Source organism: Rutidosis leptorrhynchoides, chromosome 4, assembly GCF_046630445.1.
Source record: "Rutidosis leptorrhynchoides isolate AG116_Rl617_1_P2 chromosome 4, CSIRO_AGI_Rlap_v1, whole genome shotgun sequence".
Lineage (NCBI taxonomy): Eukaryota > Viridiplantae > Streptophyta > Magnoliopsida > Asterales > Asteraceae > Rutidosis > Rutidosis leptorrhynchoides.
In genome coordinates this window covers 488657079-488678090 of record NC_092336.1, presented here as the reverse complement: position 1 = coordinate 488678090, position 21012 = coordinate 488657079, and the positions used below count along the sequence as shown (strand labels likewise).

The window sequence follows — 21012 nt, the reverse complement described above, 5'->3', positions numbered from 1 at the left end:
TTACTGTTTAAAACCTGATAAAAAAGATTCGATAATTATTTCTTTTCAGTTCCAATTTATATGTACGGAGTACGAAAACTTAGATTGAAAAGGTAAAAAAAAATATCTATCAAAACTACTATCTTTTTAATCAAATTTTGGAACAACTTTAATTTTAAAACTTCATATATATATATTAGACCTATTTTAAAAATAATTAAACGTCAACCGAAAGTTACAGACATTTACATTTAAGCTCAAAATTAATTATATTTAATATACACTATGTATATATATAAACAGTTTTAAATAACAAAATTTACTACGCACATAATTATATATTAAATAATTAAATTAAATATTAATATATATATATATATATACAAGAAATATACATATAAAATAATAGTTTTTATTACAATTTATTTTATTGTACATATTTATTTATAACAATAAATGTATATAATAGTTTATTAATGTTCATGTTATTTATATATATACACATATTTACAAGCCATGGTTCGTGAATCATCGGGAGCAGTAGAAGGTCAATTGAATATATGAACATTGTTTCAAAATTTTCTAGACTCAACAATATACCCTTTGCTTATCGTATCGAAATCATATAAAGATTAAGTTTAAATTTGATCGAAAATTCCCGGGTCGTCACAGTATTAGCAGAGAAGCCGAATTGTTATGATGTTAGAAAAGGGTATACTGACAATTGGGGTAACCATATCTTTTTTGAAGGACCCGGAAATAACCCGAATTGTCCGTGAAAAGATGCCATGAATGACTCGTTTTCATTAGATATATATCGGTTTTTCATATCATCAATCATCATTTAACTCTAGTTATCATATATAACTAACGGTTATTGAACATATAACTTAATATCAAGTAATTAGCTTAAAAGAAATACTAGTATACCAACTGAGAATCATGATTAAAATCAACAAATTTATATATGAAACACCACCAATGTACATACTTTTTAGTTGATCAAAAGCCTTTACTAGCATTATCTTGTAGTGAAGATTTCAACTCGGACTCATTAGCAGATGAAGACATTGATGAAACATATTTAGCAATCTCTCTAAACCTAGGAACACTTCTCAAATCAACTTTAGTACCATCAGTTAAAGTAATGATGACGTCACCCCATTCACCAATAAATCTTGGTACAACTTGAACATCTTTAATAACTTTATATGAAAAATCACTTCTATCTTGACCCGTTAACCCGGATATAACAGTGACCCGCAAGTTTGTGAACCGGTATCTCAAGAAAAAGCCTCTAAGAACTGCAGCTAAAGTGAGTGGAAGCCAAACAAGAGTGAAACCAAGTACAAGATTTGCAACTAAATCTCCATAGTGGGCCCCACCATCAAAATAAATTGTTTCTTGGGATTTAGGTTGTTGTGTGGTGGACAGTGGAGAGTTGTTTGTTGGTGAAGAAACATGGAGTTTGGTGGTGGTTAGTTTTGTAGTTTTAAAGAGGTTTAATGTTGATGATGATGATGATGATGGTAGTTTTGTGAAGAATGTTGATATATTAGTGGGATGTTTTTGAAGGTTTATGCTAGTAGCGACTATGGTGGTAGTCGACATGATGGTTTGTGGTGGTTTTATCGGTTTAAAGATTTAGAAAAGGTGGATAATTTGGAAGAATTTGAAGAGGAGATGAATGGATCATGGATGATGCTGTTTGTGGGAGAGCCTACGTGGCAAGTTGTATGCCAATTAAGTTAAAGGGTGAGGAATATGAATTTGCATAATATTACACAATTTTGTTACATTACGTCTCTTCTTTACCTTTTACAAACCGTGTAACCTACTGACACGTGTCGCCACCACCTAATCCGTCATTAACCAAAATCCACATGTTAATCTCAGATTAGCTGATTATTTTAATTTATAATTACTACAAAATGACAAGTGGCTCAATCCTATTCGCCTAGCCTTATAATTACGCCAAAAAAAGGAACTGATCTCCTCCAACTGCATAGCGTATCTCCTCCAACTTCACACACCCACATCTTCTTTTCCGGTGATTAGTGCCGACGACGGCCATAAACGGCCTCGCAGTACCAACTAATTAATCCGTTACATGATTTCGAATCTGGATATATGAATTTTCTATAAAATCTCAGATTTGATTCGAATCTGACAGCCGGCATGGAATCCGGTGTCGGTTAATCGATACAGGAAAATGGGCAATTACTCTAATTTGGTTGTATTTCCTATTTGTATTTCAATGTGATATTTCGAATAAACATGTGGTCATGAATTAGGGTTTCAGCAGATTAATTACAGTATATGTCGATTCAAAATGAAACCCCTCATATCCGCTGTGGTATTCGCTGACCTCTTATATGTTTCAGATTGCTTTTGAAAAAGTCGTCATGTGTCATCGTTTATTTTAGTTACGGAAGTAAATTAGTTGAATCAATTATTTCAGACATTTAGTTTAGTAACCTACTGACACGTGTCGCCACCACCTAATCCGTCATTAACCAAAATCCACATGTTAATCTCAGATTAGCTGATTATTTTAATTTATAATTACTACAAAATGACAAGTGGCTCAATCCTATTCGCCTAGCCTTATAATTACGCCAAAAAAAGGAACTGATCTCCTCCAACTGCATAGCGTATCTCCTCCAACTTCACACACCCACATCTTCTTTTCCGGTGATTAGTGCCGACGACGGCCATAAACGGCCTCGCAGTACCAACTAATTAATCCGTTACATGATTTCGAATCTGGATATATGAATTTTCTATAAAATCTCAGATTTGATTCGAATCTGACAGCCGGCATGGAATCCGGTGTCGGTTAATCGATACAGGAAAATGGGCAATTACTCTAATTTGGTTGTATTTCCTATTTGTATTTCAATGTGATATTTCGAATAAACATGTGGTCATGAATTAGGGTTTCAGCAGATTAATTACAGTATATGTCGATTCAAAATGAAACCCCTCATATCCGCTGTGGTATTCGCTGACCTCTTATATGTTTCAGATTGCTTTTGAAAAAGTCGTCATGTGTCATCGTTTATTTTAGTTACGGAAGTAAATTAGTTGAATCAATTATTTCAGACATTTAGTTTAGTAACCTACTGACACGTGTCGCCACCACCTAATCCGTCATTAACCAAAATCCACATGTTAATCTCAGATTAGCTGATTATTTTAATTTATAATTACTACAAAATGACAAGTGGCTCAATCCTATTCGCCTAGCCTTATAATTACGCCAAAAAAAGGAACTGATCTCCTCCAACTGCATAGCGTATCTCCTCCAACTTCACACACCCACATCTTCTTTTCCGGTGATTAGTGCCGACGACGGCCATAAACGGCCTCGCAGTACCAACTAATTAATCCGTTACATGATTTCGAATCTGGATATATGAATTTTCTATAAAATCTCAGATTTGATTCGAATCTGACAGCCGGCATGGAATCCGGTGTCGGTTAATCGATACAGGAAAATGGGCAATTACTCTAATTTGGTTGTATTTCCTATTTGTATTTCAATGTGATATTTCGAATAAACATGTGGTCATGAATTAGGGTTTCAGCAGATTAATTACAGTATATGTCGATTCAAAATGAAACCCCTCATATCCGCTGTGGTATTCGCTGACCTCTTATATGTTTCAGATTGCTTTTGAAAAAGTCGTCATGTGTCATCGTTTATTTTAGTTACGGAAGTAAATTAGTTGAATCAATTATTTCAGACATTTAGTTTAGTAACCTACTGACACGTGTCGCCACCACCTAATCCGTCATTAACTAAAATCCACATGTTAATCTCAGATTAGCTGATTATTTTAATTTATAATTACTACAAAATGACAAGTGGCTCAATCCTATTCGCCTAGCCTTATAATTACGCCAAAAAAAGGAACTGATCTCCTCCAACTGCATAGCGTATCTCCTCCAACTTCACACACCCACATCTTCTTTTCCGGTGATTAGTGCCGACGACGGCCATAAACGGCCTCGCAGTACCAACTAATTAATCCGTTACATGATTTCGAATCTGGATATATGAATTTTCTATAAAATCTCAGATTTGATTCGAATCTGACAGCCGGCATGGAATCCGGTGTCGGTTAATCGATACAGGAAAATGGGCAATTACTCTAATTTGGTTGTATTTCCTATTTGTATTTCAATGTGATATTTCGAATAAACATGTGGTCATGAATTAGGGTTTCAGCAGATTAATTACAGTATATGTCGATTCAAAATGAAACCCCTCATATCCGCTGTGGTATTCGCTGACCTCTTATATGTTTCAGATTGCTTTTGAAAAAGTCGTCATGTGTCATCGTTTATTTTAGTTACGGAAGTAAATTAGTTGAATCAATTATTTCAGACATTTAGTTTAGTAACCTACTGACACGTGTCGCCACCACCTAATCCGTCATTAACCAAAATCCACATGTTAATCTCAGATTAGCTGATTATTTTAATTTATAATTACTACAAAATGACAAGTGGCTCAATCCTATTCGCCTAGCCTTATAATTACGCCAAAAAAAGGAACTGATCTCCTCCAACTGCATAGCGTATCTCCTCCAACTTCACACACCCACATCTTCTTTTCCGGTGATTAGTGCCGACGACGGCCATAAACGGCCTCGCAGTACCAACTAATTAATCCGTTACATGATTTCGAATCTGGATATATGAATTTTCTATAAAATCTCAGATTTGATTCGAATCTGACAGCCGGCATGGAATCCGGTGTCGGTTAATCGATACAGGAAAATGGGCAATTACTCTAATTTGGTTGTATTTCCTATTTGTATTTCAATGTGATATTTCGAATAAACATGTGGTCATGAATTAGGGTTTCAGCAGATTAATTACAGTATATGTCGATTCAAAATGAAACCCCTCATATCCGCTGTGGTATTCGCTGACCTCTTATATGTTTCAGATTGCTTTTGAAAAAGTCGTCATGTGTCATCGTTTATTTTAGTTACGGAAGTAAATTAGTTGAATCAATTATTTCAGACATTTAGTTTAGTAACCTACTGACACGTGTCGCCACCACCTAATCCGTCATTAACTAAAATCCACATGTTAATCTCAGATTAGCTGATTATTTTAATTTATAATTACTACAAAATGACAAGTGGCTCAATCCTATTCGCCTAGCCTTATAATTACGCCAAAAAAAGGAACTGATCTCCTCCAACTGCATAGCGTATCTCCTCCAACTTCACACACCCACATCTTCTTTTCCGGTGATTAGTGCCGACGACGGCCATAAACGGCCTCGCAGTACCAACTAATTAATCCGTTACATGATTTCGAATCTGGATATATGAATTTTCTATAAAATCTCAGATTTGATTCGAATCTGACAGCCGGCATGGAATCCGGTGTCGGTTAATCGATACAGGAAAATGGGCAATTACTCTAATTTGGTTGTATTTCCTATTTGTATTTCAATGTGATATTTCGAATAAACATGTGGTCATGAATTAGGGTTTCAGCAGATTAATTACAGTATATGTCGATTCAAAATGAAACCCCTCATATCCGCTGTGGTATTCGCTGACCTCTTATATGTTTCAGATTGCTTTTGAAAAAGTCGTCATGTGTCATCGTTTATTTTAGTTACGGAAGTAAATTAGTTGAATCAATTATTTCAGACATTTAGTTTAGTAAATTATTTTCTTTAACTGTAGAATTACATAATTGCAAGTAGTACTGGAAAGTTCATGTTATTTTAGCCGAAAGTCTACAGTTTCTTTATTGAGAAAGAAGATTAAACATATTTGTTCTTACTTCTTAACTCTCATTTTCTCTGTAATTGATGAAAATCTGTCAAAGTAACATACACATACAATTATAAGATAATGGCATTCTGCATACTTTGTCATTCATTCTTATTATCATCATGGGCCCGTTTTTTCAGAATCAATATGGTTAATGTTTAATTTGACTTCAGCAGGTAACTTATCTCATGATCTATATTTAATAATATTCATATTATTAGTGTTATTGTTATTATGCTAAATTTATAAATTGAATTCCTTCCATCCGAAGAACGGCACGTCACCGGATAATCTGATCCCTTCAAGGTACAGTCTATTAAACGATTTAGGGTTGGAGCGTTTGCTAATCTGCAACGAATTGGAGTTTTCGGTTCTCTGAAACGATTTAGGGTTGCAGTGATTTTTTTGAAACGTTCACTTTTATCAAACGAGTAATTTTGTAATAGTTTATTTTTTTCTTTTGTGGATACCATAATCAGAGCTACAAATGTTCTAAACTATCATTGAATTCAAACGACCATTGATTACATCTGTGCTTTTAGGGTTCTGCAGTACCGAGGATTTGAGAATGGCTCGATTTAGACAGATTTTAAGACGATTCAATAAAGGTATGTCTACTACTACAAAATCAATACATTTACAAACACACATGGTTCCAGTTGAGGACGATGATGGAATTAAATGTTCCATTTTATTTATTTATTGACATTTTGAGATTTGGATGAATAATGATGGGTTATTGATTAACATATAAATTGTATTTTCAGTTTTCCTGTTTTATAACAAGTGCTATATTTATTTGGTATCCTGTTTTGATTTTTAAATTGTATTTCAGTTTTCCTTTAATATGTTGTTGTTGATTGTTGATTTGTTAACGGCTATGTTAATGCATTTGCTTTTCAGACATTTATCTGTCATGGTTGAAGAAAAGAGTGAATTATCAGTTTTGTGATGGTTGAGGTTAATCTTTTATTTCATAAAGTTTTATTTTTTGGGATAAAGTATTGTTATTTACATTTAAAATATAGTTTTTTGCATACATTTTTCGATACACAGATTCTAACTAGCAATATTTGTCAAGTGGATGTTGTTGGTGTACATGTTCTTATTATCCAATTTGTGTTTCCTTTTTTCAGGTTGTATTCGAAGCTACCTTTGCACTTTAAATCTGTATTTGTTGTTTCATGTTGTCCACGGTAATATATTTTGTTGCCTTTGTGTTTTCACATGTTGTTGTCGAATGATATTGTTGTGTCCTACTATATTAAATGGGAATACTTTGTAATATGTATTAGTTTATGATCATTAAATCTTATATACTTTCTCTTAGGAGTTGTTTGTCATATTATAATCATCATAATAATTGATATTATTATGATGATTAGCAGCAGTTTATACCAAGGTTGTTGCAGATGTTAAACATGTGATACATCTTTGTAAATGTTATTATTTCATGCCTTTCAAAAAAAAAATGTTATTATTTCCTGAAGTATCTCAAACTTTTGAAAAAGCATTGTTATGTGACGATTCGAGGAGGATAAAAATTTAGGCGGTTTATGTTTATTTCATATTGTTACTTTTTTTTTTAACGGCCTAGATCAGTGGCTAACACACCACTTACGCTACACACGCAACGAGGAAACCCGGTCTCGATCTTCCCTGTGACGACCCAATCGATTTTATTATACACCCTACCCAGCAGACTGTAGTAGGGGACCCCCTGCCCCACAAGGGGAAGACCCCACAAGTGGAACAGAAGTATGTATAATATCCGGGAAAACCCCGTCCCCCCTGAGAATCGAACCTGCACCAAAGGTGAGGCCTATCCCAAGAGGTGGCCATCCAAGCTAAGCCCGGATGGTTTTTATTTCATATTGTTACTAATTCTGTTACTTGGGATTACGACATTAGTTGGTCTTTTTTATAGTTGAAATAGTGTTTAAGCTCAATTTTAGCCATCTTTGTTATTTGTATAAGATTCAACTGTCAAAAGTTTTTTAGTTGCTGATAAATGTGTCAATTGGCGTACTTTGACTGCTCTTTAATTGGTATTTGTTACATGTGTATGACTTTTAAAGTACGCGTAGTTATTACCTAATTCATATTTCCTTTTTTTCAGGTTCAATTTGAAGCTTTATATGTATCAGTTATTTCATTAATATCAAGTGTTAGTTGTTTCCAGTTGTATAATTTGAGATATGCATTTCTTGATACTCCTATCCATTTGGTTTTAAATGACTTATGTCGTTCTTTTTGTAGATGTTGGATGGGAGTTGAATGATTGTTTCAAAAAGCCTCTTTTATCACTGATTATTACTATATTTTTAATCTAAGCTTATTTGTGGTTACTCATTATATACTAGCATCTGTGATTTTCTATGAGGGAAATTAACACTAAACAAACTTAAAGTGGTTCTTTCATAGGAGGCTAAAGTGACCTTTTACAAAAGAACAATGTAATTGCTTGGATCGAGTTCTGTATCACAATATGTCCAAAGCTTCGTTCTCCTCTATTCCCTATGTTGCTGTAGAAACATCATCAGGGTCGTCCACTATAGGAGCACTACCATTTGGATACTGGCAAGTCGCCCTAGGTACTTTTCTCTACATTCTTAGTTTAGCTAAAACAATGTGATCGGGTTCATTTTGCTTACTTCTTTGGTTGGTTTCTGCTGATTTTTGCAGCCACATGTGGGGTTTCCTGCTACGTTTCAAACAGGCGGTGCATCCATCGGGTTTAAGTGTGGTTGCATACCGTCCATTGTTACGTGAATTCTCTGCTCATGTACAACCTGAAGGTACCTACTAGCAATGTTGCTCATATGAATAATTCATGCTAACTTTTGTCATGTCTTGGTGTTCATATAACAACACTTATAATTACAGCCTTTATCCTAAAAAACAAAACATTATGAAACAACAACATTCAAAGTTGTACATCTAAAAAATGTGTAATCATAAGTGTTGTTTTATTGACACCAATAAATGACACAAGTGAGCTTGCACAAGTTGTGTACACCAAGACATGATGAGAGTACTATTAAAAATCTTTACCAGTCTGTCGTGTTCTTTGATATTTTTTTTTCCAGATGTTTTCAAGGCCACAAAGTTGTCTCCTATTGAATATATGTGTATAAGTAGTGCCTATGATTATAAGAAATTGATGTCAATATGGCAATTTGGACCCATTTAGTGTGTTCACTATGCTGTTTATATGTAAACAAAAACTATCAAGTACTTTGTTTATATAGAAATTCTAATATATACTTATCGAGTTTTATTCTTTTAGGAGCAAATATCTTTTATAAGGGGTTTGATTGGAACAAAAGTCTTACTATTTACCAAAACTTCGGTAAGGATCTTGAAACAAAGTACGTTGTTCTTCAGTTACCTTTGCAAAATGTTGAGTATTTAACTTTATTAACTGTAAAACAAGTTTAACGATTTCTATGTTTTGTTAGTGCTTAGAATGACATGAAAAATCAAAACTTGATTCTGGTAGCAAGACAAGAAGCCGTTGATTGAATTTCAAAGGTTTGTTTGACCCTCTTTAAGATTCATAATAACAAGTTTAGGACTTTAGCTTAATTAGTTGATTCGTAATAACAAGTCTGTGGCCAGAGTATATAAAAAAGTGTAGTCATATTGATGCACTTAATCAAAATTCCACGTAGGATTATGAATCATCAATATGACATATTAACCCATCTGACCCATTTAGTTTCAATTGACTATTTAGTGATAGAAGACCATATGACTTATCTTAAATATACAATTGTAATCACCAGCTTAACTACCTTCATGTGTTCTGTGTTTTGCTAATGTCATAATTAGTAGCCTTAATCTATATGTTTTGAATCTTTTTATCAATACTTTGAACAACTTAAATGCATTTGTCGAATTCGAAACATTGTTTGTTTACATGTCAACGCATAACTTTTATATTGACGATGTTGTGTTCCTTTTGTAATTATTTCATTAACATTTTATACTTAGTTGTTAATAGGGCCCGCCGTGCAACGCACGGGCTCTTAAAAGCTAGTAACTTACATTACGCTATATAATATAAAAATATATATATAATAAATAATACGATGGTCAATGATTTATCAACTCACATATAACATAGATTCAATTAGAAAATCACAAAAGCTACTATTCAATTAGTACTATTATGTAATAACAATCACATTCAAGGGTAAAAACTTTTGCTATTTTTGTCTTCTTTTAAAACCACTTTTTAAGGGCTAAATACAAAACATTGTGACTTTAACACAAAAACATGAATGGTTTAGTGGCTAACCATTTGACATACGTACCGACGTGTTAGGGGTTCGAGTTCCAGCTTCCCTACTCCTTTTTCCCTTTATTCTTTTTTACTTTTTACCCATTATTCTCTCATTTTATTAAATTTTTCATAATTCACCCTTTAACATTTTTTTTCCTAATTCAGTCCTCTCATTCCCATTTTATTTTATTTAAATTCTTTTTTCAATCTAACTTTTCTTATAATTTGTACATGACTTCATTTATTTTTTCTTTACCACTTTTTAAATTTTTTTTTTTAAATCTTTCACTTTACCCCCCCCCCCCCCCCCCCCCCCCCCCCCTTTTTTTTTTTTTTACAATATTATTTTCTACTCTCACATTTTACTAATCCAATAACAAGAATATTTAAATTATGTTGATTTTAACTATTTTAGTTATTTATTTGAAAGATTATTTCTCTTTGATTTTTTATGATTATTAACGTTTAAGTATTTAATTTAAAAAATAAGTTGTGTAAAACGAAAAACTTACTAATTAGGTTATATATATAAAGAGTAATGGGTTCGCCGCCGCAATGTGCGGGTAACCCAAAAAACTTATTATAAATCCACAATTTTTATGCTAATATGTATGTATGCTAGAAGTATAATGCACATAGATGAGTGAATGTATCAAATAAAATGAGTGAATTTATAACAAGTCAAATACCAATGTAGTCCCCATCAATAACTAAAAATACATGGTTACCAAGTACACTAATGATCAACTTAGAAGTAAGGTAAATACCAGCAAATACTAAAGAAAAATTACACTGTATCATATTTATAAGATCTGAAGTGTTGATGCCCATTACAAAAGATTCGACCATTTTAGCACCTAAAAAAATTGCTTAAAAGAAAAGAAAAGAACGAACTAAAATGTAAGATAAATAATGCTTCAAAATGACAAATATAAATTGAAGATCAAAACTGCGGAGGGTGTCAAAGGTGACAGATTATTTCCACGCTTTGCGACCTCTGAACTGTTTGTCAGCACCCCTTTGCTTAATCTTTTTCTGACGTTTTGATCTTTCAATCTTTGATCTCTTTGCAGCCAAAGGCATAGCCTTCTTGTGTTCCTTCTGCTTGTTGCTTAACCCACCAGTCTGCAAAGTAATCATATAAAATAAGTAGATATAGATTAAAACCAGCACTAGCTTCAAACATATATAGGAATGTTACGGATAAGAAAGCAGAGATTCAAAATTAAATAGAAATTTGGTGAGATTACAACTTCGAGTACAGTTCAAAACACGTGTTCATTAGTTTATTTAACTGTTTGATCATATAGGTGTTATCAATTCTAAAATAACCTTCAATAAATGATATGTGAGCCAAAGCTCATACCATAAAACCAAATGAGGTCCCAAATATAGTAATATACATTGCCCACAATGGTACTTTAAAAGTTAACTGATACCAGTCATCTTAACCAATTTTGTTGTAACTTTCATGAGTGGCAAGCATAAACAATGACACACATAAGCAATCATCTAACATGAATGTCTAAAAGAATCGTTATCGTGAAGGACTCGACCAAAAAACATGCATTAAATCATGAATAAATGTGTGATAAGTGCATTTGGAGAGGAGTAAATGATTATCTGATATTTACAATTCAAACTATATATGATTAGTTTGATTTTGGTATACCAATTTAGGATCACACAACTAATCTTGTAGTTTTTGACACTTTTTTTCTTGAGTTTTTCACGCTTAAAAGTGTGAATATACGTTAGAAGCGTGGAAAAATATGACGTCAAAATTTTTGATGCGTAAAAAAATGTGGAGCCAAAATATTTTTAACTGATATTAACCTTTTGACACTTTTAATAATCATTGGGTTTTCCTTTTGGGCGATGATATGTACACAACCTTTTTTGTTATGCACACAACCAGCATGCTTTACAGTGTTGTAGTGATGTACTGTACAACACTGTAAAGCATGTTGGTTGTGTACATAACAAAAAAGGGTTGTGTACATATCACTCCCCTTTCCTTTTTGATGGTTTTAAGTGTTAAAAACATGTCAAGTTATTCACGCTTTAAAGTGTCAAAAATAATGAAAACGTAAAATTATGAAACTTTTTTTGTAATGTCACGCTTATAACTAGTCAAGGCTCTCTAAAGAGATAATCAAATCGTGAAAGCTCCTTATGGGACACAACTCGGGAAGTGAAATAAACAATAGGTAGATAAGAAAACGCACCTTTTGCTGCTTTGTAGCTGCTTTAGATACATACTTCCCTGTTTCTTCTCTTCCTGCTTTAATTAAAGCCTTACGTTCCTCCTTGGTCATCTTTTTTCGTATGTTAGCCTAAAGTTTAAAAGCGCAATCAGCTTGTATTCAATGGTAGTAGAATGGCAATAAAAGCAATAACAGAAGAGTTGTATCACATTTCACAAGCTTAAACAACAAAAATAAGGTGTCCACTAGCACAATTTACCTATGAATGGCTCCGTTTGGGATACTTAACTTTTATGTTGTAGGGGCAAACAAGTTGCATACCAAAAAAAAAAAAAAAATTTACATAGATAGAACTCTCCTAAATTGTATTTGCAATACATAAAAAAAGTTCATTCATTATTAATCAAAAGGTACATATTCATAGAAATGTTGAGCTTCAAAATCATGTTTGGCACATATGAGATATATATACAACAAGCATTTAGGTTGACACACCAACCGTACCAAAACCCTCTTTCACCCAATACCCAACCCACGCATCTTGCCACCTTAAAACCAAAAAAAAAAAAAAAAAAGGTGAGTAGAAGACATACAAGTTATAACCATGTACAAATGGCTAAAGAAAATACACCTTAATCAGTACTTAGCGTTTCTAATGCTCAAATGTAGTATTATCAGAAAACAAGACACGCAAAGTATATCTCCGAATTATTCTAATCAATTTGACATGGTAACCATTCAACTAAAAAATCTAAGTCAATACATTGACCCATACCAAAACAATGTCAATTACAGAGCTCTCATAAATTTTTTCAAGCAAAAGGTTACTAGCATATAAGAAAGTTCTAGCAAGTAGATTACATACAACGGCTAAATATCTTCATCTGTAAATGCTAAGAGATGTCACTTTTGATCATTACTAAATTCTTTTAGAACTACTATAAGTAGAGAACTTACTTCAAGAGTATATCCATCCACTCTTTTCAAACTGAGTTGATCAGAACTCGGGATCTTAAAGGGCTCTGACTTTGGATCTGAAGCTTTTTTCAATAATCCATGATGAGACAATGCACGTTTTGCTTCTTTCTTTGCCTACATGTTAGATATTGCACCATTATAATTTGGATTAAAAATTCACAGATTTGACCACCAATATAATATTTGTGGGGTAACACAACTTACTTTTAGCACTTTGATTCTCTGAAAGTCTTCATTTGAAAGAATACCATCATTCTCCAATTCGGCTGCTTTTGCATCCGAAGCATCATTCTCCAATCTGGCTCCAGCTAGTCTTTTTAGAGCCCGAAGACTTTGATTGGCAGAATCGACTTGTTCATCGAAGTCCACAAATTTCCTCTTTTGCCCTCTAACTTTGTCAGATCCACGAGAATCAACAGACATTCCATCTATGCTTTTTGCATCAAGATCATCACTGTCACTGCCTGAACTATCATCTTCATCTTCTGATCCTTCATCCCCTTCACTTGCCATCATTGTATCATCTTCATCATCATCTCCAATCTCCGAGTTAAATTCAGAACCACCATCACGAGTGCTGACATCATCACAACTATTGCCATCCTCTTCTTCAACATCATCAATGGAGAGATCATCCTCATCAGAAGCATTGCTGACATCATCATCACTGTCATCATCCAAAAGTAACTCAGCCCCAGGGACATCATTTGGAATTGTGACCTCACCGAAAGCTTTTGGCTTTGCCTTCGGATCAGTAGGTCGTCCTCGATCTTTCTTTATTAGAAGTGATGGACAAATCTACGAAGAACAATTGTAATAGTCAGCACCAGATGTACCAATACAGAAAAGTCACACAAGCTATGTAGATGATCAAACAGTTCATTTCAAACAATCATCTTTTTTTGTATAAGCTTAAAACAGAGCTGGCAGGCTTGATTCATTAATATTGTGAAAATTTGAATAACTAAATATTATAAATACTTTATACATATGATTTAGGAGATTATGCTTTTGAGAATAGACAATGGGAGACTTTAACATTTAATATAAATGACCCAATTTACCCTTCACCTCTTTGCTAAACACTGAGAAAAAACACCCAAATTAAAATTGCAGCCACTAATCAGAACTACTCTTAGCTAGACAACAATATATGTGCATACACATGCAGATAGAGATAACAAACAGTTATACAATACCTCTCTGAACAATGAAATAAGCGAGCGCGCTGCAGATGAAACCGCCTTCTCGTGTGATTTCTTGTATAGTACAAGGTCTTGTAGCAAGTCCTCTGTCATTAACTGGTCAACAACAAAAGGTTAGCACTTAGATTCGAGTCGATTGTTGCTTAAGACAAATTTGCATTTTCTATATGACCAGCAAGATGTAATGCATAGCAATCAGCCTATTATCATGGGACACATGATCACACATACAACTGACAGTACAACAAGAAGAACGTGTGGACCAAAGATCTGTTATTTATAGAGTTTATGTAGAGACATAAACATGACCATACAGTGAAAGAACTTACTAGAGGAATGCGCAAACATATTTCACGCACAACATTTAATCCAACAGCAATTGACTGCAAGAAACGAGTTATATGATATTAGGTTGAACATTTACATAACGTAAAAGAGGATATAATAAAATTAGAAAAGCCCACTGAAAATTACCTCTGTACGTGAGCGATCATGCACAAACTGATTGACTATTTGTTTAAACAACGGTTCAACTGCATCAGGTGGCACCTGGTCCACATTAGATCATTTTGGTATCAGTGAAGAAAAAAATGAACTATAAATTATATTTTTCAAAAGAAGGAAAAATAATTTGTAAAACTACTATGAAAAGACTTTAACAGAAACAAATGAATACTATCGATACCATATCATGACAGGCCTGGACAGCTGCTGCAAGCAAGTTTGTCACATCCCTTTGATGAGGCTGCGGATATAAGAAACAATATGCTTGTAACTGTGACTAAAAACACTTGTGGATCTAAGCAATAACTAGAAAATACAAAATATGCCCAGAAGAAACAATACCTGAACATACTTCTGAAGAAAAGGATAGAAGTTCAATAAAATCAATCGATGAAGTCCAACAGTACGGGCAACTACTTTCACAATCATCATTTTAATCTGCAAAAGAGGTGTGAGCAGTAAACAACATTAGACATGTTGGAGGGTAACTATATCACGGATCACCCAATCAAAATGAAAAATTTAATAAATACCTCAAACCTCTCTCCAGTAGTTTGAAGTCTTGAAAATAGCTTCTCAGCAAATCCCTGTGAACGAATCAACTCAGAACAGTTTCTTTCTCTAAATAGTATAAAATAAAAAGTGTCTTTCAACTATCAACTAACCTGAGGGTCGGTCAGAGAGCTTAAAGGCGAATGGTAGTTCAAGTTATTATCACGATCAGATGATATACGCTGCTGCCTTTTCATACTACGGATTACACGCTGCAACTTTGCCTTCTTTTTCTTTTTGCTGGAAGTGGTTCCAGTGTTTTTTGCCTGTTTTTAGAAAACAACCATTATTAACTAAAGCAATATGACACTGCAGAAGAAATCAGAAGTTTTCTTGAAACAATAAAAATTAGTACAATTTAGTCTTCTTGTGTGACCACATACTATGATATCACTAGTGCACAGAACACCGCCATCTAAAAATTAATAACCATGACTATTGTGCATGTAGATCCAGTAAATAACACAAACTGAGTGACTAACCTTGTAAATCTGCTCTTTACTTACAACCACATGAGGTGTATGGGCTGCCTCTTCTTCGTCACTCGAATCATCACTGTCATTGTCTTGCTCAATTTTTTCATAATCAAGAAGAAATGATAGTGCAGCAATCATAACCCTGATGGAACAACATAAACTTCTGTAAGTACACCCTATGTATATGTAATATGTAATACCTATAATAATACACCAAATATACGAGTATAATACAGAACCTTGACGATGGATGGAAACACGCCCGGCATATAGCATTGGCAGCTCTATCATCAAACCAAACCTTCCTCCTATGAAGATCGCATACTGTTACTAGCGACCTCATCGCTTTCTTTTCATCCTCTCCCTAGAGTAACATTACACCAAACAATATTTAAATTGCTAAATAAGTTCTCTAAAATGTCTATAAAGCTAACTAAACACCTACATACCTGTAGCATTGAAAATAATATACTTTGAAGCGCTCTGTTTTCTGTTTCATTCTTGTGTTTCTGATTCATACGCTTAATACTATGAATCACATGAGTGAATGCCAATATCTTTAAAGGCTTGTCACTCAAAACCTGAAGCTCCATAAACAATGCAAGAGTTTCCTTGATAGCAACAATCTATCCAATAAATGTCTCACATTAGAACTTGTTATCTTTCAATTATGGTTACTAATCTTCTGACGTGGCAAAACAGATAACTCGAGTTGATTTGATACATATATTATTAAGAACTGAATATCCAATACATAATAAATATCAGGTGCTTATTAATTATCTTTTAACAACTAATTACATGTATGGCAGTGTATATGTGTATATATATTTGTGTAACTACCTTTCGATTAAGAAGAAGAATGAGAGCTTGTGTAACAGTAACACGAAGTGATGATGGAAGCACAATAGCAGATGACGTAAGAAATTCCACTAGCTCTTTGGGATAACCTGATAGCTGGTTAGGGTAAAAAGGAGTAACGTGAGCCAAAAACATGGCGCGATCACCGAGGTCTTTAGCAACGGTAGGATCACTTCCAACGCCGCCGCTGACGACGGAAGTGAAATTTAACGCCGCCTGCTGTTGAAATAATTCGACGGACGACTTAAATTGACTGTAAATTAGGGATAACTCGGTTTCGTAGCCTTCAGGATCGCATTTCATTTTGGATTGCAGCGTAGGAAGGCTTAGCTTTTCCGACGTCCTGCCTGACGCCGATATTGCTTCGGCGGTGATCTCCGTAGCCGGCATTTTTAATTTCGTTAGGTATACGGTTCCGCCTTAACTGTTGGCGGGGTTAAAGAAAGAAGCCCTAAACCCTAAAAAGTACATTAAATAAGAAGTAGATTATGACGGTTGTAAATGGATATCATACATATTTAGCCCTTGTCGTTTGAGTAGGTTTACACATATGACACAAAAAATACAGAACCATAAAAATGCCTACAAATTGATAACTTTCATTCTGTTATAATTCAGTAGGCTTATAACTACCTTTAATGGTTATAAGAACAAAGAGAGAAAAAGAGAGAAGAATGAGAGAAGAAATATTGATATTGATATTTCAAGAGAAATGGTGCACCTTAAATGGTTACCATACATGTCTATTTATAGTATAAAATATTACTATGCAAGAAATATAATAATAATAAAATTAACATCCAATCTAGATATTTTATAACACAATCTAGATATTTTATAACACTCCCCCTTGGATGACAATTTTATTAGAGAATAACTAGTACTGCCTCGTTAAAAACCTTGCTAAAGAAAACCCATTGGGATAAAACTTTAGCTAAGGGAAAAAGAGTGCAGCATAGAGTTGACTCCCCCTCAAGTAGACATTGCTGAGTCGTCACATCTTTTGAACTTGCCTCATGCCAATATTGTGAACGTGTGTTCTGAAAATAGCGGTTGGAAGTGCTTTGGTATAAAGATCAGCAGAGTTGTTGATTGAACGTATCTCATTTTAATCTGGTTGTCTTTTACGAGATCTTGAGTATATAAGAAGAATCTGAGGTTTTCATCTGAAACTGTATCATCTAAATCTTTTATGTATAAGTTTAGCCCCTGTGATTTGTCTACAGTCTCCTTCATGGTTTGTTCAAACCGTTGTTTCAGTTCCTATTCCCTTTCAGTCTTTTTCTGAGCCTTACCAACATACCATTCTTTTCCATCAAACTTATGACCGTTAAGACCGTCTATGGCTTTGGCGCCTCGTCAGTATTTATATTTTGTTCAGTCACTTTTGATACTCTTCTTTCATTGTATTATGCAAGCTGCATTATCTTCATATATAGTTGTTGGTGAAGATAGTTTTTAGTCTTTTATAGCGTTCTAGTCCACAAGAATCAATAATGATTTGTGTCATTGATCTCAACCAAACACATTTTCGAGTAGTTTCATATAATGCAATCACTTCGCCATGATTTGATGATGTTGCAACAAGTGTTTGTTTTAAGAACGCCATGATTTTGTGGTACCTCCATTTAGGAATACATATCCAGTTTGAGATTTAGCTTTATGTAGATCGGATAAATAATCTGCATCTGTATAACCAAACAAATCTTGTTTCGAGTTGTTAGAATAAAATAATTATAAATCAGTAGTTCCCCGAAGGTATCAAACTATTTGTTTGATCCCATTCCAATGTCTTTTGGTAGGGGCTGAGCTGAACCTTGTCAACAAATTAACTGCAAAAGAAATGTCAGATCTTGTATAATCTATAAGATACATAAGAACCTCAATTGCACTAAAATATAGAACTTCCGATCTGTTAAAATTTTCATGATCTTCGCAGGGATGAAATAGATCAGTGTCAATATTGAGTGATCTAACAACAATGAGTTTGTCTTTAAAAAAAAATGTTTTAAAATCTTTTCGGTATAAGTTGTTTGATGTACAAGTAAACCATTAGGCATATGCTCAATTTGCAATCGAAGGTAATACTTGGTTTTTTCAAGATCTTTCATTTCAAAATAATTCTTTAAAAGTTGAATGATTTCATAGATCTCTTTATTTGTTCATATGATGTTAAGAACATTGACATAAACAACTACGATCAGATATCCGAACATTGTTTTTATAAAACATACGTGCAAAATAAGTTTATAAGTATACCCATTTTTTTTATCAAGTAGTCATTTAATCGGTTATGCCACATACGTCCCGTTTGTATAAACCCATTTAGAAATCTTTGTGATTTAATGGAATATATTCCCTTGGGTTTTACATTAGATGCTTATGATACCTTAACCCTTTAGGTATATTCATATATATCACTATTAAGTGATCCATACAGATAAGTAGTAACAACATTTATGAGATGCATGTAAATAACTACCAGGTTTATTAAGTATCTAATAAGTAATTGTATCCATTACAGGAGGATAAGTTTTCCTCCTAATTCATTTATGGTCTTTGTGGGAAATATTGAGTTACAAGTCTAGTTTTGCCTGTAACTTCATTTGCACATTTCTTTTCGGATAAAAATTCATTTGTATCCCATACGTTTCACATCTTTAAAAGTGATAACGATTGATCCGAAAACTTTTCTTTTATCGAGCGATTCTAATTCAGCTCGTATTGCTCCTTTCCATTGAGCTCAATCATGTCCATTTTGTATATTCAATGATAGATTTTAGTTCCAGATCATCATCTTTATTCATGAAGTCATTGTAACATTATATGAAAATATCTCATAGAGATTTTAATTTCATTTTGGTTCCATAATATTGCATAATTTATCGCAATTTTAGTATTTTCATTTATCAATATCCTCTGCAGAAGGAATATTGATTTGTGGTTCTTCTTGAACACTTTCTCTTACCTCATTATCAGCTGATTTTCTTTTTCGAGGATTTTTATCTTCGGAACCAATTGATCTTCCACGTTTGATGCGTGGCAAAGACTCAACAGTGACATTATTGCCAGCTTTTGGAATTTCAGTTCGAGCTGGAGCATTTATCGCTGGTATATATGATTTAGTCACTTTTTTATATCTGTAAATGCATAAAGTAATTAATTTGCAAGTTCTTGCATATGCATTATTTTTGAACTTTCGTTTCATATTCTTTTGTGCGAGTTCAATATACCTTAATTGATGTTCACATCATGAAGCATCATTTTATTTTTTATTTTTATTTCTCCCCCTAATCTAGGGAACAATGTTTTATTAAAATGACAATCAGCAAAACGTGTTGTAAAAACATCACCCATCATGGGTTCAATATATCTTATGATTGAAGATGTTTTATATCCAAAATATATTATCATCTTTCTTTGAAGAACCATTTTATTGTGTTGTGGTGATACAATTGGAACATACACTGCACAACCAATGTTTTAAGGTAGAAAATATTTGGCTCTTGGCCAAAATCAAGTATTAAGTGAAAATATTTACGACTTCCACATGGTATAATGCGAATTAATGTCGCAGCATGTAAATTTACATGTCCACATATAAATATTGAGAGATTTGTACTCATTATCAATTGTCTAGTTATTAGCTGTAAGCGTTTATCTATTGATTCAGCTAAACTAATTTTGTGTATGCACATGAGCAACTGGATGTTCAACAACAATCCCTGTAGATATATAATGATCATCAAATGCTTGAGATGTTAACTCACCGGCATTATCAAGTCTCATCCTTTTAATGGTGTAATCAGAATAATGTGTTCTCAATTTAATAATTTGTGCAAGAAACTTTGCAAATGCCATATTACGGCTTGATAACATACAAATATGAGACCATCCGCTAGATGCGTCTATTAGAACCATGAAATATCAAAATGGTTCACATGATAGATGAATTGGTTCATATATCTTACCTTGAATTCTTTCAAGAAACATTTGTGATTCTTTTTCACAATATACTTTTCATTAATCACCATATGTGCTTTCCATTAATCACCATATGTGTTTTTTTTTTTATTTTATAAATCACCATATGTGTTTTTTTTTTTATCATATATCCTTTTCACCATATACGCTTTTAATCATATGCGCTGTGTT

At 33.4% G+C, this 21012-nt stretch overlaps 2 protein-coding genes and 2 long non-coding RNA genes across 4 annotated transcripts; 2 read left to right on the top strand and 2 right to left on the bottom strand.

Annotated features, from left to right (window-relative positions):
- Window positions 1–922: 922 nt before the first annotated feature.
- LOC139844648 (uncharacterized) lies at window positions 923–1698 on the bottom strand. The gene has a single exon (XM_071834878.1). The coding sequence runs from the start codon at window positions 1588–1590 to the stop codon at window positions 982–984; it is 609 nt and encodes a 202-aa protein (XP_071690979.1). The 5' UTR covers window positions 1591–1698; the 3' UTR covers window positions 923–981.
- A 4169-nt stretch (window positions 1699–5867) lies between these two features.
- On the top strand, window positions 5868–7055 carry LOC139904401 (uncharacterized). The gene is made up of 3 exons (XR_011778780.1): window positions 5868–6394; window positions 6690–6746; window positions 6923–7055. It is a non-coding gene; the product is annotated as an uncharacterized lncRNA (long non-coding RNA).
- Window positions 7056–8218: 1163 nt separating this feature from the next.
- On the top strand, window positions 8219–9322 carry LOC139904546 (uncharacterized). Its single transcript, XR_011778860.1, has 4 exons — window positions 8219–8380; window positions 8472–8584; window positions 9076–9138; window positions 9248–9322. It is a non-coding gene; the product is annotated as an uncharacterized lncRNA (long non-coding RNA).
- Window positions 9323–10902: 1580 nt separating this feature from the next.
- On the bottom strand, window positions 10903–17284 carry LOC139844644 (uncharacterized). The gene is made up of 15 exons (XM_071834876.1): window positions 16840–17284; window positions 16446–16622; window positions 16236–16360; window positions 16003–16138; window positions 15634–15786; window positions 15502–15555; window positions 15311–15406; window positions 15150–15209; window positions 14939–15013; window positions 14794–14847; window positions 14459–14560; window positions 13464–14057; window positions 13239–13373; window positions 12303–12410; window positions 10903–11199 (listed from the first exon to the last, which is right to left on the bottom strand). The coding sequence occupies exons 1-15, from the start codon at window positions 17245–17247 to the stop codon at window positions 11050–11052; spliced, it is 2427 nt and encodes an 808-aa protein (XP_071690977.1). The 5' UTR covers window positions 17248–17284; the 3' UTR covers window positions 10903–11049.
- Between the last annotated feature and the right edge of the window lie 3728 nt (window positions 17285–21012).

Excerpts from the sequence above, each read along its gene's own strand:
- LOC139844648 (XM_071834878.1), bottom strand. The coding sequence starts at position 1,590 with ATGTCGACTACCACCATAGTCGCTACTAGCATAAACCTTCAAAAACAT.
- LOC139844644 (XM_071834876.1), bottom strand. The coding sequence starts at position 17,247 with ATGCCGGCTACGGAGATCACCGCCGAAGCAATATCGGCGTCAGGCAGG. Across the intron at positions 15,787-16,002 it reads GTAAAGAGCAGATTTACAAG|GCAAAAAACACTGGAACCAC; the intron begins GTTAGTCACTCA and ends TTCTAAAAACAG. Across the intron at positions 15,556-15,633 it reads GCTCTCTGACCGACCCTCAG|GGATTTGCTGAGAAGCTATT; the intron begins GTTAGTTGATAG and ends ATTCGTTCACAG.